The sequence below is a fragment of the Microtus ochrogaster genome, unplaced genomic scaffold, assembly GCF_000317375.1.
Source record: "Microtus ochrogaster isolate Prairie Vole_2 unplaced genomic scaffold, MicOch1.0 UNK44, whole genome shotgun sequence".
Lineage (NCBI taxonomy): Eukaryota > Metazoa > Chordata > Mammalia > Rodentia > Cricetidae > Microtus > Microtus ochrogaster.
This window is the reverse complement of record NW_004949142.1, coordinates 265,979-283,153: the sequence shown is the minus strand read 5'-3', so window position 1 is coordinate 283,153 and position 17,175 is coordinate 265,979. Positions and strand designations below refer to the sequence as shown.

The following is a 17,175-nucleotide window of genomic DNA, read 5'->3' as shown; positions in this document are numbered from 1 at the left end:
TCTGTGGCTTTGGAGCCTGTCCTGGAACTAGCTCTGTAGACCAGGCTGGTCTTGAACTCACAGAGATCCGCCTGCCTCTGCCTCCCAAGTACTGGGATTAAAGGCGTGCGCCACCACCGCCCGGCTTTGTTTTTTGTTTTTCGAGACAGGATTTTACTGTAGTTTTAGAGCCTGTCCTGGAACTATCTCTTGTAGACAAGGCTGGCCTCGAACTCACAGAGATCTGCCTGCCTCTGCCCCCCGAGTGTTGGGATTAAAGGCACGCGCCACCACCGCTCAGCCCTTATGCTACTTTCTGCTTCATCACATATGCCCCCCTCCCCATCCCTCCTCCATTTCCTTTTCATTAGCAGGTGATTGACACTGCTCTGGTGATGTCACAGGGGGTGGAGCTCTAGTAGGAATTCTCCCCTTGAGTGTAAGGTTGTATCAAGAGGGATAAACTCACAAGGTGCTGTGGTCCTAGGAAGAAAGCCCCTATTTTGTACCCAGCATCCCATCCTATGGATCCTGATGAACAAGGGATGGAGTCTCCCACCAGCTTCCGTAGTCTGTTAAGGCTATAGGGTCTGGATCAGCAGGGCTAACTTCCTCCCTCTGGGTCATACTCAGAAAGAACTCCAAAGAATTTATGACCCTTCAGGCTAGGATATCTTCCTGATTGTCATAATCTCTTCAAAGAGGGCGAGGGTCAATTCAAGGAAACGCAGCTGATAAAGCATGTTTTCTTCAGAAGGGGCCTGAGGGTGTTTTGTGGAGATTTAACTGAGTGATAGAGCACCTGATTTGTGTGTACAAGTCCCCTGGGCTCAGTCCCCAGCACAAGAAAGGAAAGAAAGAAGTGAAAAGAAAGAATTACAAAAATGAGCCTGCTGTTGCTGGTGGTGAATGCCTTTAATCTCAGCCCTCAAAGACAGAGATAGGTGAATCTCTGAACCTCTGTGAGTTCAAGGCCAACATGGTCTACAGAGTTAGTTCAGGAAAACCAGAGCTACAGACAGGAAAAAAAAAAGCCTGAGCAATAGTTTGGTACAGAGAAAGAAGTGCCAGTTGCCAACTTGAGAGCTCCTCTCCCATACCTTCCATCCCCTTCTGGCTACTATTGCGATGCCCACCTTTCCCGTTTTCCTAGCCCCTGACTCTCCCTTCCCCCAGCCTCAACTTTTCTTTCCCCCAAGTGTCCCCAACCACCACCCCTCTCCCTTTAGAACGTGTTTGAGCCAAAGCCATCAGTGCCTGAGTACAAGGTGGCCTCCGTGGGGGGCTCCCGCTGCCTCCTCCTCCACTACAGCATCCCCAAGGCCATCTGGGATGGCCTCATCCTCCTCGCCACGTTCTACGTCGCAGTCACCGTCCCCTACAACGTCTGCTTCTCCGGTGATGACGACACCCCCATCACTTCCCGACACACCCTTGTCAGCGACATCGCTGTGGAGATGCTCTTCATCCTGGGTCAGACCCTCTGCCCTACTAACCCGGAGGGTGGGCTATGGGGACCCACTCTGACAAGCCTCCCTCCCTGCCGGGCTTGTGGGACCCTTCCCTAGCAAGGAAGGGTCTTACCTTCTCTTTGTAGTTCTTTGTGAGTTCTAGGGGCCTAGTGAGGTGTGGGTAAGCACTCGGAGGGGGAAGAGGCTAACACTTCCTCCCTAGACCCTGTAAGTCCTAGAGAGCCCAGTCCCCTGCAGCCTGCAGTCTTGTAGCCTTTCCTCTCTATAGATCAACCAAGAGTCCCAGCTTTCTCCATTCTGCCACCTCTCTTATGGGTCTCCAGTGCTCACCACACCCTGCCCTATTCATTAGCTACCTGACCTAAGGATCCAGGCCAGGCATGGTCCCTCGTAACAGCCTCTTGCATTTCTCAGACATCATCCTGAACTTCCGCACCACCTATGTGTCCCAGTCGGGCCAGGTGATCTCTGCTCCTCGTTCCATCGGCCTCCACTACCTGGCCACCTGGTTCTTTGTGGACCTTATTGCTGCCTTGCCCTTTGACCTGCTGTATGTCTTCAACATCACCGTGGTGAGTGAGCCCCATCCCACCATGCATCCTAGCATCTGAACTCCCAGCCACCACGGTCCTTCCTATCAACTCGCATGCAGATAGATGTCTCTCTGATTCCGCCGTGGGCACAGCCCTGAGCCAGGCACTGGGAAGGAGCCCAAGGGGGTCTCTGCTCTTAGAGAACTCAGCTCACAGTCTTTGAGGGAAGCTGAGACAAACGAAAAGCTAACTATGGCTACCAAGGCGGCGTTGGTCTGATGCCAGATGAGTGGTACTTTTCACATTTTTTTTATTTCACAAACAACTGATGAGCATTTAGCTGTCTTCAAAACACTGTATGGGGGCCTGGTCACTGTGGTAGAAAGAGACAAGGAATTGGCACTCAGAGCCCTCTCAGATTGGTGAGACAGGCAGGAATAATGGAAGGAGGACATCAGGCGCAGGACTGCTGAATGGGAGTGGGAGTGGGCAATAGCAGCGTGGACTGGCCTTGGAGATCTAAGTTGGAACGCTGGCACATGCAAAAACATTCTGAGATCAGGCCAGCACCCGGGGGCAGAAGCATCCCAGTTGGGCAGGAGCTGAGGTGGTCTGGGAAGGAACTGTTCCTGGAGGAGGCGCGAGCAGAGCTAAGCCTCTAAGAGTGAACAGGATTTGGCTAACAAAGGATGAGAAACCAGAGAAAGTGCTTAGTTAGTCAAGCCAGCCAGTCAGAGGCTGGGTAGTGTACCTGGGCCTGTGTCTTTGCTCAGGACTGCCTGGAAGTGCCCGAAGGGGTCAGGATGGAGCCAGACAGTAGGTCTTTTCTAGTCCAAGGTGAGGCAGTCTTGCCCTGTGTCCCCAAGCCCCCTCGCCATTGTGGGGGAGGAGAGGTGGAGAGCAGTTTTCCCGTGTGCGCTCCCTGCTGCACTCAGCTATAGCAGGAAACCACCTACACGAAGCCGGATTTAACTAGCCGCCAACGGGCTGTGGGCCCCTTCTACTGGCTGTGCACATGTGTGTGCATGCTGCTACACACGTGCGTGTGTGCGTGCATGTGTTTGTGTATGTGTGTGTGTGGAGAGACAGAGACAGAGAGAGAGACTGCCCTGAGGTACTGACATACAGAAAAGGGTTTCCTACTAGTCCTTAGGCCTGTAGCCATGCCTCTATGCCCACCAGGTAGTGTCTACCTTACAGGAGAGGGACTGCTACAGAAAGCCACCAGCTCCTCCTCTCGGGCTGTCCCCTCTCCTCTGGTACCTTTAGGAGTACTTTGCAGATTCAGTAAAATTTCACACACATACTTTTGCACACATCATTATACGAAACCCTTTAGGGAAGGTTCTTAAGTCTTTTTTTTTGAATGTCGGTATGGAAGCACAATGAGAACTAGGTCTCCAGAATCCTAGACTAAAATTCTCTCCCATATACAGTCTGCTTCCCAGATAACCAGGGTCTCCAGATGTATGACTTAGGGGAAATGACCAGCGACACTGGAAGCCAGAGAGCTTGAACCAAAACAGAGGCGCAGGCACTGACAAGAGTTATAGAGTTACGGGAGTCATGCCAATGGCGTTCTAGCCAGAGGGACAAAGAAAGAAGGGTCCTTAAAGGTGTGGGACACAGAAATAAGTGACTTTGGGGAGCCCTGAAGTGTTCAAGTTTAGGAGGCAGATGTTCTGGGGCTGGAGGGAGTTGTGTTACATCTCAAAGTTAAGACTTTAGCCAGGCGGTGGTGGTGCACGCCTTTAATCCCAGCACTCGGGAGGCAGAGGCAGGCAGATCTCTGTGAGTTCGAGACCAGCCTGGTCTACAAGAGCTAGTTCCAAGACAGGCTCCAAAACCACAGAGAAACCCTGTCTCGAAAAACCAAAAAATAAAAAGTTAAGACTTTAGTTAAGACTTGCAAAGGGTTCCTGTTGGGGAACCAGGGCCACCTCCTTTCTAGCCCCTTCACTTAACATTAGTGATCCATAAGGTGGTTCTGGAGCAGCATAATGCCAGGGCTTTGGGGTACGTTCCTACCTGGAGCTCCCTGAAAGTGTGGTGAGGGCTTTATAGCAAGTCCCTCAAGCCTACAGCTCTAGCTGCTGAGCTGCTCCTATGCACAAGCAAACCCCCAACCCACTCCTTGTCTGCCATATTAGAAGGCCTAGTTGAAGTGTTAATAATTATAACAAAACCAGCAGATTCGAGGATATGGTTTCATAGCTTAGGAAAAAAAAAACAATTTGTCCAGAATGTATAAAGTCCTGGGTTTGATCCCTGCATTCCTTTCCCCATAGCAGTAAAAACAGCAAATGTTTCCAGGGTCCTTGCTAGACACCATGGCTCCATCAGTCTCCAGGTCAAAGCAGGTGTCCTCAAGCTGCGTTTTCCTTCTCACCTGTAGCTGACCTACAAAGGGGAAAGCCCTTAGCCTTCGACATCCTCAGGCTCCTTATCTGTTCCCATTCCTTTCATTACACTTCTCCGTGCCAGGTGCCAGCCCTGCCTGGCCGCTCCTAGGACACTGGAGCTTTGAACAGAGGTCCTCCATAGATCATTCAGCCTACCCCTTCCTCCTCCCGGTTCTGGCCAGGGCTTGCTCCTGAATCATCCCATAGTTCTATGAGGCAGCTCAGTCCCAAATGGACTTGGTGTCCGTCATTTTGGACTTGAGTTATAGCTCCATTATTTCCTTCGTTTGTGACCTTGGAACATGTTACTAGCTTCTGGGAGGCCTAATTCATTCATTAGCAAACTGGGACCTGGGATGATCACTGGACCGAAGGCTCCAAGGCTGTTTCGTTTGTTTTAGTGAGGATTACAAATGCCTAGCATACTGGTGGCCCAATGCAAAAGAAGTCCTCAGTAGCTAAGCTAATTATTCTCTCCCGGTGCATGTTATTGTCACTTTCTAAGGGCAGCGGTGACAGTTTCTTGCAGCTTCCCCTGGCTCCAGGGTGTCTGGTGGGAAGGATGTGTCAGTGGCGGGGGGGGGGGTGCTATATGAGGTCTCTGGGGAGTTGTGCCTGCTGACAGCCTCCCCCGCTGCCCCCCTCCACCCGCAGACCTCGCTGGTACACCTGCTGAAAACAGTGCGGCTCCTGCGGTTGCTGCGGCTGCTGCAGAAGCTGGAGCGGTACTCACAGTGCAGCGCGGTGGTGCTGACGCTGCTCATGTCCGTCTTTGCCCTCCTTGCTCATTGGATGGCCTGCGTCTGGTATGTCATCGGGCGCCGGGAGATGGAAGCTAATGACCCGCTGCTCTGGGACATTGGTGAGCCACCAGTCCCAGACTTCCACTTGCGACGTCTCTACCTGTCCTATCCCCCAAACTGATGCCACCAGGACTTAACATCTTCCCATCCCATTGTCCTCTAACCACCCAGTAAAATGCCCTGTGCTCCTTCTGGATCAAGGGTGGAGACACTGATTTGAAGGGAAGGGCTCTGCTAGGAGGAAACTTCCAGCCCAGCTGGGAAGGAGACCAAAATCAGCCAGTGACAGGGAACACGCTGATGGAGAGAATTTGGGACAGAGGGAGCAGCGTGTGTCAAGGATCAGAAATGCCTCTTATCCTGTAGCTCTCCACCGTCATCAATTCCTCCCTAGCCACAGTTAATGGGGCCACTGGCCAGGAGGCAGCCCCAGGCCCTCAATGTCTCCTCGGGAAGTAGGTCAGATTCTGGGCACTGTTCTTGGCCCCTCCCTCTCCTCCTTCAGCCCACACCTTCCCCCACCACTTAGATCTAGAATCTTCTCTCCATCTCTACCACCTTGTCCAGTCTACCCCACTTCCTCTCTCAATGACTCCTACAAAGGACAGCACGGCCTTCCTTGTCTTCCTCCGATCCCCACCCTCAACCACTATTTTGCTGCAGCCAAATTGGTCTCCCATGAATCAGCACTAGAGAGAGCTGGAGAGATTGGAGGGGTTAAAAGTACTTGTTGACTTTTAATGACCTCTTCTGACCTGTGCAAGCACCAGACACATGGTACAAAGACATAACACGTTGGCAAACACTCACATACATTAAGATAAAATAAATACAATTATAATAATAATTTTTAGCCGGGCGATGGTGGCGCACGCCTTTAATCCCAGCACTCGGGAGGCAGAGGCAGGTGGATCTCTGTGAGTTCGAGACCAGCCTGGTCTACAGAGCTAGTGCCAGGACAGGCTCCAAAGCCACAGAGAAACCCTGTCTCGAAAAACCAAAAAAAATAAATAAATAAAATAAAATAATAATTTTTAAAAGAATAAACACTGGCCCTCCCCCAGCTTCTCTCTGGGCCCTTACACTAGCTGCCCACTATCCCCAAAGTGAAGTCCATGCTTGGTGGTCATGTGCCCCAGACAGCTCTGCATGACCTGTGTCCCCACCACTTTACTTCCTCCTGTAGAGCCTGTGGACACCGACTGCCCTCCTGGGCCTGACCTACTGCTCTCTCACTCTGGCCCTTGAACATGTTCCTCCCTGGGAAGCCCCACTCCTTCCCCATGGTGAAGTCTCTTTCTTTCTTTCTTTATTTATTTATTTATTTATTTATTTCTCTCTTTTCTTTCTTCCTTCCTTCCCTCCTTCCTTTTTATTTATTTATTTATTTCAAGACTGGGTTTCTCTGTGTGACAGTCCTACTTTTCCTAGAACTTGCTCTGTAGTCTAGGCTGGCCTCAAACTCACAGAAATCCATTTGCCTCTGCCTCCCAAAGCATGGGCCACCACCTGGCCCATGGTGAATTTTCTATGGTCTCAGCCTCAACCAAAATGTTGTACCTAGGATCCACGCTGGCTCCCCTAGTAACCTGCTGTGGCCTCTAACACACTCTACTTTTGTAGTTTGCCTCCCTCCTGAAATAGCCTGTTTTCTTTTCTCCTTGACACTGTTTACAGGCGATGGCAGGGGCAGGCCTGGCTGAGTCAGATCTTGGCACCCTACCCCCAGCACATACAGGAAACACATAGTAACATACCAGGACATTGAAGGGGCCTGCAGTCGACAGTCTAAGGAGTGGGTAGCCTTGGAGTGCAGCTAGAGCCAATTCATGGCCTCCAGGCCCAGGCCCAGCAGAATGGCCCATTTCCTAGCTCCGTGGCTGCAAACTACCCCTCTCCTCTGTAAATATGTATGCCAGGTCAAACAGGTAGACCAGGGAGATGTATTCTCCACCACCTGTCTAGCTAGCCCTAATTTCCTCATCCTTCCGTATCACAGGTTGGTTGCATGAGCTGGGCAAGCGGCTGGAGGAGCCCTATGTCAACGGCTCGGCAGGTGGACCCTCTCGGCGCAGTGCCTACATCGCGGCGCTGTACTTCACGCTGAGCAGCCTCACCAGTGTGGGCTTTGGCAACGTGTGTGCCAACACTGATGCCGAGAAGATCTTCTCCATCTGCACGATGCTCATAGGCGGTGAGGCCAGACCCCACTACTCCCAGGGAGCCCTGGAAATTCAGGCTTGCGCACAGGGAAACTGAGGCTCGGAGAAAGCAAGGTGCCCACCCAAGTCCACATGGTCACGTGTTCATTCATAGACCTTTCTCCATTGCACGTGACTGTGCCCATAAACAGGTGTGACCTCTTTCAAGAGGGGAGACACCTAAAGTCATGACCTAAGGAGGTGATGAGAGAGGAATACAGGTTGCCCCATCTGTGGGTTGCCACCTACATTCCCTGCCTCTGATTACTAGATGACGTGCTCACAGGAATCTGCTAGCTCTCCTGTGCCTCCCCAGAACCTCTGAGACCCATCCAAAGGCAGGGTGATCCGGGGAGCACGAGGAGCCAAGGGAGGGGTGATTGCCCCTGATAACGCTGCGGGTTGCCACCTCTGCAGCGCTGATGCACGCAGTAGTGTTTGGGAATGTCACGGCCATCATCCAGCGCATGTACTCCCGACGCTCGCTCTACCACAGCCGCATGAAGGACCTCAAAGACTTCATCAGAGTGCACCGGCTGCCCCGTCCACTCAAGCAGCGCATGCTGGAGTACTTCCAGACTACGTGGGCTGTCAACAGTGGCATCGATGCCAACGAGGTAGTGCTGAGCCGGGGCTCTGGCCATGTGGCAGTGCAGTGGGGAGGGGCTACTGTCTCTCTAGGATTGGTACAGAGGCAACCAAGGTGTAGGGAGGTACAGGGCTCTTAGCAAGGACGTGCACCCAGCCAAATCCAAAACCCTTCCTTTAGTACTTAAGCGTGGAGGTTGAAAGGAAGTATAGTGATTGAGTGTGGACTTGGGCGGACACCTTGCCTTTTCTGGGCCTTTGTTTCTCCATCATGGTAGGCATCACAGTCTCCCCCAGCCCTGTGGTGGGCCAAGCCACCGTTTTTCATTCATTCTCTTGGTCTGAACACAGAGGAGGATGGGGGTAGCTAGAGGTGATGACACACCACAGTTTCTGCTCTCAAAGAGACCCCAAGAAGGGTGAGAGGGAGACAGGTACAGAGACACATGTAGCAGATGGAACCCTATTCCTGCAGCAGGGCCCTCATTGCATCTGAGCCCAGAGGAGACATGGAAGATGGCAGAGAAAGTGGTACATCTTGGTCAAGAGAATCAGTTTGCCTTGGGAAGGCCATTCCAGGCAAAAAAAAGAGCGATAGGAACCTAGGTTTGCGTGTGCGGGTAAAGCTGAGCGAATGAGTTCAAGGATCTGAATGTTGTTGAGTGAGCCTCGGAGAAGGGGAGGTTGTACTGGGAGGAGCCAGGGCCAGAGTTAGAACTGGAGCACTGCAGCCCCAGAGAGTGGTAGCCTTGAGTTTGCAGTTTTTTCTGTCAGGCGTCTAGGACAGGGTGTGGCAGAAGGTGGAGGAGGAAGTGAATGGGAGCCTTTTGACTGGAAAGGATCCCCAAGAGCAGGCCACTTCCAGTTGGTTACAAGAGAGCAGCTCACAGGGATGCCCAGGTCTGGCTTGGGGTCAAGGGATGAGGTGAGGGTACCCCAGGAAGAATTCTGAGATTATGGATGAAGGGGAGAGTCCAGGTCTGAGCCATTAGCCATATGCAGGGTCTATAGGAAGCTCAGGGGCAGCTTGTCCATCAGGTAGTTATAAACACACATGGGAACCCAACGTTAGGGCTTCCAGGCATGAGCAGTGGGGAAGATGGGCTGGTAGCCATGATGTGGGAGAATGTAGAAGCAGGAAGTGACTCAAGAGGATGGGCTACACAAGGAGAAGTAATGAGAAAAAAGCAGAGGGTGTGGGTGGGCAGATGGGACAATAAGGAAGATGATAGTGAGACAGAATTGCTGAGGGCCTCTATGACATTAGGAGGGAAATGTAGAAAGAATGGGTAAAATTTAAGACCTAGCATGAGCCTAAATTTTACAATTAGGGATACTGAGGCCTAGAGACAGGAAATAGAGGGTCCAAAGTCCCCAGGAACATAGGAGCAAGGGTGATTGCTACTTTCCCAATTCCCAGTCGGAGTCCTACCAAGGACAACTCTCCACCACACAGAATTGAGCGATCAGAATCTAGGGGTGCTCAGTGTGTGTAGCCATGTGCATGTGCAGTACTCAGAGAGAAAGAAGACTTGGTCTCTGCCCAGAAGTTAGATTTGGTGATCAAGACAGCAAAGAAGATTTAGACTAGACAAGTCTTCCTAAAGGCCTAGTGGGCAATTTCCAAGAGAGGGAAAGTTGGCCCTCTTGCCTTGGGAACAGCCCCCCTCATTTGTAGATCCGAGTAAGTGACTGCAGGGGGATGGCCAGAATGACCTCTGCCTCTTATGCAGTTACTGCGTGACTTCCCAGACGAGCTGCGGGCTGACATTGCTATGCACCTGAATCGGGAGATCCTGCAGCTGCCGTTGTTTGGAGCAGCTAGCAGGGGTTGTCTGCGGGCCCTCTCCCTGCACATCAAGGCCTCGTTTTGTGCTCCCGGGGAGTATCTGTTACGCCGCGGGGATGCCCTCCAGGCTCACTACTATGTCTGCTCTGGCTCGCTTGAGGTGCTCCGCGACAACATGGTGCTGGCCATCCTTGGTAAGAACCCCACCACCACACACTGCCCATCCTAAGACCTTCCCCCCACCCCAGGACTTGGGAATAGCCTGCGGCCCAGGGATTGGGAGACCCCTAGCAAGCGCCTCGAATGCCTATTGGGGAATATTCTTCCTTGATCCCTTCACTCTATCACGGTTCTCCTTTGGTCATTCCCTACTTTCTCCTCTCTGGCCACCCCTTAACCCACTGGCCCTTCATCAATTGACTGCCATTCAGCCAATTCATCCTATTCCTTTGCGTCTTCTCCAGTTCCCTCGTCCCTTCCCCAGTGACCCTAGAATTCACTAACCCTTTAACTGACTCTTCTGGTCAGTCTTTGCTGATCCTCCAGTTCTATTGGCTGTTGACATCTCCCAGGAGCTGTGGCCCAGCTTCACCAGTCATTCTCCAATGACCTTTTCTAAGCCCCCTGATTCCCTCTCTCCAATGCACTTTACTGACTCGCCTTCAACGATCCCTAAGTATACTGACCATCTCCCAACCATCTGGACCACTTCCTGCCGATATCCTGTGTTCCCTTCATCCCAGCTGACTGTCCCCTTCCTCTCCCCATAGGGAAGGGGGACTTGATTGGGGCAGACATCCCCGAGTTGGGGCAGGAGCCTTGGCCAGGGGCAGGCCCCAGCTGCGTGCTGAAGACCAGCGCCGATGTGAAAGCACTGACTTACTGTGGCCTGCAGCAGCTGAGCAGCCGAGGGCTGGCTGAGGTCCTGCGACTGTATCCGGAATATGGGGCTGCCTTCCGGGCTGGCCTACCCCGGGACCTAACCTTCAACCTGCGCCAAGGCTCCGAAAACAATGTATGTAGACACTGTATGGCAGCTACTCCCCACTAAGGGAACTTCCTTCAAAAAAACCCCCTCCAGCCCCAGAGAGCCTCTTGCATCTCTCCCCTCCCTAAAACACCACCTCTTAACGCCAACCACCTCCTTCTAATGCTTCATATACTCTTAGCATCTTCCAATCCAATCCCCCATTGGGCCTCACCCAGACCCTTGACAATCTCTTACCACCTTCTATTGCTGAGAACTTCTCAGCCCCATTCTAGCTTTCTGAAGTCCCTCTGTGAACTGGTGGCACACCCCACACACACCGAGGTTCCTCCACTGCTGTCCCATTGTTTCCCACTTTATTTTAGGCTGATGTGTCTATACCCTTAAACCTTTGTCTTTTGCTACTTTGGGGGTTCACTTTGTCTCTCTGAATTTCCTCTGAGTTAGAGTTGGTGGTGTCTGGCTCAATTCCATGAAAAGGCCCCATGTACACAGTCCCTTAACACTGTTTGGCAGAGTGAGGAGGGGCTGTACCAGGGGAGTGAAGAGGTGGGAGTCAGCTTAACCCTACTCTGTCCCCACAGGGCCTCAGCCGCTTCTCCCGCTCTCCTCGTCTCTCCCAGGTAATACTCACTCCTGGATTGGGTGAGGTTGGAAGGCAGCTTCCCTTAGCTCCTCTGCCACAGGGAGAAGGAACAGAGGGTGGGGAGCAGTGCATGGTGCAGAGGGTTGCACCCCAATGAAGGGTCCTACTGTCCACCACCCAGTATCAACTGGGGCTCTCTCATCCCACAGACACGCTCCGACACTCTTGGTTCCTCCTCGGACAAGACTCTGCCCTCCATCACAGAAACCGAGGGTGGCATGGAGCCTGGGGCTGGTCCCAAGCCCCGTCGGCCCCTCCTGCTGCCCAACCTCAGTCCAGCACGACCTCGGGGGTCCCTGGTCAGCCTTTTGGGCGAGGAGCTGCCCCCATTCTCAGCCCTTGTCTCCTCTCCTTCCCTTTCCCAGTCTCCTTCCCCTGCCCTGGCTGGCCGGGGCCAAAGTCCCTCCCTGCACAGCCCCCCCAGGGGCTCTGCTGCCTGGAAGCCCCCCCAGCTCCTCATTCCCCCACTGGGAACATTTGGACCTCCGGACCTCAGTCCCCGGTGAGATGCCAGCCTTCCTTGCCTTTCTCATATCCCTGCTGGCTTCCAGAACCTTCTTTGGGCTCCATTCCCAGCGTTCCAACCAGTGCTCCTTACTGTCTCTGCCCCGTTTGCCGACCCTGCCTTTCCAACCACAGCTTGCAATCCCATTCCGCTTTGACCACTGTTCTTCCCCAGTTCTCTGGCTCTGCTACCCTCATTCACCTTCTTACTGCTCTGTTCGGACCCTGCACCCTCCCCACGGTGCTGACGAGCACTGCTCTACCCCCAGGATCGTGGATGGCATTGAGGACTCCAGTAAACCGGCCGAGGCCCCTTCATTCCGGTTCAGCAAGAGACAGGAACCCACCAGAACTCGCTCACAGGCTCCCTCTTCAGGTAAGGAACCGTAGTGACTTCAATTAACAGTTAATCATTATCTGTCCATCTATTTATTCATCTACCCACCCATGTGACATATGTTAGATGCCATCCTAGGAATACAGGCAAACCAGATCCTGCCAATATTTTAGCATGGGGGGCCCAACACCTGTGTACACAGATAACAAATCCAGAATTATAATTATGTGCTAAGTTCTAGCACATGGAGAAAGAACAAGACTTTGTGGTAGGAATGGAGGGGCCACTTTGGTTATTTCTTAAATGGACTGTCAGGGGCCAGTGACGGGGTTCAATGGTACAGGTGAAGCTGGACCAACTGAGTTTCATCCCTAGTGCCTAGATGGTGCCTACATGGTGGAAGGAGGGGACCAACTTCCAAAAGTTGTCCTCCGATTTCCGCACAAGCACTGTGGCGCAGGCGCACATACACACAACTATAAATAAATAAATATAATTAAAAAGAAAAGGCAAAGATGGGCAGTGGTGGCACACGCCTTTAATCCCAACACTTGGGAGGCGGAGGCAGGAGGATCTCTGTGAGTTTGAGGCCAGCCTGGTCTATGAAAGCTAGTTTCAGGACAGGCTCCAAAGCCACAGAGAAACCCTGTCTCAAAAAAAAAAAAAAAAAAAAATGAGCATGGCACTTTGGTAAGGTGGTATTCCAAGGTATAAAGACATACCCAGAAGAGACACTGCAGTGTTTGGATGCACGCAAGCCCTGGGGGATAGGTGAGGGGACATGGAGGAAGAGCCAAAGCTAGGCCTCAAAAATCAGATTCTCGCCGGGTGATGGTGGCACATGCCTTTAATCCCAGCACTCTGGAGGCAGAGGCAGGCGGATCTCTGTGAGTTCAAGATCAGCCTGGTCTACAGAGCTAGTTCCAGCACAGGCTCCAAAGCCACAGAGAAACCCTGTCTCGAAAAACCAAAAAAAAAAAAAAAATCAGATTCTCGGGTGGGTTTCCCCATCTCTCTGTCACTAGAGCATTCTGTTCCTTGCTCCCTGCTGTCAGGCAACAGAGAGGAGTAGGGGGACTTGGGTCTTCAGGCTCCAAGAACCCATCTGCATCTCTTTACCCCATTCTGCCTGCAGGCCCCAGGCCTAGCCGGGAACTGGCCACGGAGGCAGCAGAGGAGGTGAAGGAGAAGGTCTGCCGGCTGAACCAGGAGGTGGGTTTGCGCTGGCTCTTCCCTGCCAAGCCCAGAGAATATTGTCTTGGGGTCTGAGAGGAGCATGTCATGTTCTGGAGCTAGCCAGAGTCTTGGGTTTTGTCAGTCACACTAGCTAAATGACCCTGGGCAAGTCCCACAGCCATGCTGGGCTTATTTCCTCACCTAAAAGTTAGAAAAGTACTATGTCGCTGGGTGGTGGTGGCACAGTTAATCTCAGTCAGTACTCGGGAGGAGGCAGAGGCTAAGCCTGGACTACAGAGTGGGTCGCAGGACAGCCAGGGCTACACAGAGAAATCCTGTCTCAAAAACAAAACAAACAAACAAACCCCAGGAAAACAAAAAACACACAAACAAACAGATAAATAGAAAAATAATATGTGCGAGACAAGAGTGTACAAATATCTGGTCCAGCCCCTCCGCATCTCAGGTATTCACTAACACCTCCTCCTCCCACAACTGAGTCTCTGTTTACAGCCTGGGACCATCCAACCAAGCGCCCAGTCTGCTGCTCAAGGCTCAAGCCTTTCTGTTTGTATCTTTATCTAGTCCTTGTGTTGTGGTGTGTGTGTGTGTGTGTGTGTGTGTGTGTGTGTGTGTGTGTGTGTGTGTATGTATTTTGAGGAAGGGTCAGTGGCTAGGGAAGCTGAGAGGCTTTTAAGCTTAGAGGACCTATGCCCATATGGGTGAATCTTGGCCAGGAAGCGCCCAGATTCTGTGTGCCTAGCCTAGGTACTGCCTCTACTTATTTCCCAAGGGATCTCAGTGTTGTTGCCACGTAGTTACGGCTACCCAGCCCAGCCCCTGGGAGTCACCTTCCCTCCATTCTGATAAACAGCAGGTAGCCAGAGCTGTAGCACCTGGACTAGCAGGGCCTGGAGCTATCTACAGTAAGGTTAAAGGCTAGCCCTGCTTCTGCGCACTGTCTCAGGCTGCCCTCTCCTCTAGGCCAGTGATTTCCATATCTGAGTATGAATCAGAACTATCCTTTAAAATATAGGTTCTCCCGGGCAGTGGTGGTACACTCCTTTAATCCCAGCACTCGGGAGGCTGGGATGAAAGCCTGTGAGTTCAAGCCAGCCTGGTCTACAAGAGCTAGTTCCAGGTTAAGTGCCAAAGCTACAGAGAAACCCTGTCTTGAAAAACAAACAAACAAACAAATAAATGAAATACAGGTTCCTAGGGCCTTAACTGGTTTGGAATGGATAGGGTGGGGCCAGGAACTCTGCATTCTTGACAAGTTTCTGACTTACTAAAGTTGGAAAACCACTCATGAAGAGACTTGAGCTTATGTGATGGGCTAAGAACAAGGCTATTCTTCATATTTTATAAAAGGGATAGGGAATCAAGTGTGGTGGCTTGTGCCTGTAATCCTAGAACTTGTGAGATAGTGGCAAGGCAGATCAAGAGTTCAAGACCAGGGCTGGAGAGATGGCTCAGCGGTTAAGAGCATTGCCTGCTCTTCCAAAGGTCCTGAGTTCAATTCCCAGCAACCACATGGTGACTCACAGCCATCTGTAATGAGATCTGGTGCCCTCTTCTGGCCTTCAGGCATACACTTGTATACATAATAAATAAATAAATGTTAAAAAAAGAAATTGCTTAAAAAAAAAAAAAAAGAAGCCGGGCGTTGGTGGCGCACGCCTTTAATCCCAGCACTCGGGAGGCAGAGGCAGGTGGATTTCTGTGAGTTCGAGACCAGCCTGGTCTACAGAGCTAGTTCCAGGACAGGCTCCAAAACCACAGAGAAACCCTGTCTCGAAAAACCAAAAAAAAAAAAAAAAAAAGAGTTCAAGACCATCTTCATCTTGCCGCAAGCCTGAGCTATCAGAGACAGTCTCAGAAAGATGGCTGAACTGGTAAAGGTCTTGAGTTCTGATATCTCGTGCACACAAAAGGCAGGCATGGTGGTGCATGCCTGTAACACTAGTGCTGGGGACGGGTGTAGGCGGAGTCGGTCTAGCTGACTGGTGAGCTGTGGATTCAATGAGAGACTGTCTCCAAAACACAAAACAACAGCAAAAATAGAGAGTGATAAGATGATGACCTCTGGCCTAGAGGGACACTTGCACGCGCGTGCGCACGTGTGTGTGTCGCGTGCGCGTGCACGCGCGCGCACACACACACACGCACAAAATTAAATAGCTGGGTGTGGTAGTGCACACTTTTAATCCAAGCACTTGGGAGGCAGAGGCAGGTGGATCTCTGTGAGTTCAAGGCCAACCTGGTCTACAGAGCTAGTTCCAGGACAGCCAGGGCTGTTACACAGAGAAACCCTGTCTAGAAAAACCAAAAACCAAACAAACAAAAGTAAATAAAATAAAAAGAGAAGGAGAAGGGACAGCAGTGTCTGCTCCACAAAATCAAAACTGGGGTACGTTACCTGTTGGCTGTGACAACCCCTGCTCTTTCTTCCCACGTGACTGCAGGCAGACAGTGGTTAGGGAATTTTGTAAACTGTACTGCAGGGGTGGGGAGTGAGCCTGGTTATGGTTATAGCATCCTTGAGACACTTTGCTACGTTCCCAACAGATCTCCCGCCTCAATCAGGAAGTGTCTCAGCTGAGCAGAGAGTTGCGACAAGTGATGGGGCTCCTACAGGCCAGGCTGGCTTCCCCAAGTCACCCATCTGACTCAGCTTGGCCCCCAGACCTTCCTTGCCCCCACCAGAGGCCACCATGCATCTCTCCTCACCTGTCTGGACCACCACTGGGTCTCCAGGATACTACACTCGCTGTGGTTCACTGTCCAGCCAGTGTGGGCACCGTGGAGATAGGGGCCACCCCCTCAGAGCTGAGACCTTCCACGATGGCACCCTATCCCTCAGAACCTGAACTTCTCGGACCCTCTCCAGTGTCGGAGGCTTCTCCCCTGACCCCAAGCCTCATGAGGCACAGCTTTCAGTCTGGGTCAGACACATTCCACTGACCCTGGCCTTGGGCCCAGGCCTGTCTGGGGTGGGTATTACGAACCTGCCATCCAGGGAGGAGCTGGGCTCCTCGGCCTCTTGCCTTGGGGTCAGCAGCCAACAGCTGGTCTGGTTGGCTCTGAATTCTCTGGACTTTTTAACAAAGAGTGGCCACATCTAACCCTGTTCCGTTTTCTAAACCATCCCCCATCCTCCTCTTCCGTGAGGGGAGCCACCACCTGAGGCCATGGAATCCAGCAGGCATGAAATGGACCGTGGTGCCCTGCTGGCCTGGGCAGAGGAGATGTCCTACTTTCTCCCCAAGACTTGGAGGCAGGTATAGACTGGGAACAGAAGAATGGTCAAGAGTAAAGATCTAGCCTGTGAATGAAGGCTGTGGCTGGACCATGCGGGGGGGAGGGGGGGCTATGGCGAGAGGGCTAAATGGTATATGGAGTTCCTCTGTCCTAGATTCTGGGTCCCTTGCCCAAGACCCTAAGAAAGATGTCACCTTGAAAGGAGTGAGTTTGAGATTCCAGGTGTTATTTGAGAAACCCACATCTTAGGGCTCCTATTAGCACCAAACTAGAGGGGCTCACTTTACCCCCACAGCACACACACACACACACACACACAAAACTGATGGAACCAGATGTGTCTCTGACTCTCAGGACATTTTTTTTAATTCAAAATATTATAAATTGGTTATCAACATCAGACTCCAGATAAGAGTCAGAAAATATTCAATATTCTGCCGGGTGGTGGTGGCGCACGCCTTTAATCCCAGCACTTGGGAGGCAGAGGCTGGCGGAT

At 52.0% G+C, this 17,175-nt stretch overlaps 1 protein-coding gene across 1 annotated transcript in view; it reads left to right on the top strand.

The window, feature by feature from the left end:
* Positions 1 to 17,175, top strand: part of Kcnh4 (potassium voltage-gated channel subfamily H member 4) — a 21,429-nt gene that overhangs the window by 3,393 nt on the left and 861 nt on the right. Inside the window, exons 5-16 of the mRNA XM_005369025.3 lie at positions 1,209 to 1,452; positions 1,866 to 2,023; positions 5,041 to 5,248; positions 7,189 to 7,383; positions 7,808 to 8,007; positions 9,712 to 9,961; positions 10,538 to 10,782; positions 11,340 to 11,378; positions 11,551 to 11,903; positions 12,175 to 12,281; positions 13,378 to 13,454; positions 15,987 to 16,699. Of these exons, the coding sequence (XP_005369082.1) occupies positions 1,209 to 1,452; positions 1,866 to 2,023; positions 5,041 to 5,248; positions 7,189 to 7,383; positions 7,808 to 8,007; positions 9,712 to 9,961; positions 10,538 to 10,782; positions 11,340 to 11,378; positions 11,551 to 11,903; positions 12,175 to 12,281; positions 13,378 to 13,454; positions 15,987 to 16,382 (2,472 nt within the window). The 3' untranslated portion in view covers positions 16,383 to 16,699. The remainder of the gene's footprint in view (positions 1 to 1,208; positions 1,453 to 1,865; positions 2,024 to 5,040; positions 5,249 to 7,188; positions 7,384 to 7,807; positions 8,008 to 9,711; positions 9,962 to 10,537; positions 10,783 to 11,339; positions 11,379 to 11,550; positions 11,904 to 12,174; positions 12,282 to 13,377; positions 13,455 to 15,986; positions 16,700 to 17,175) is intronic.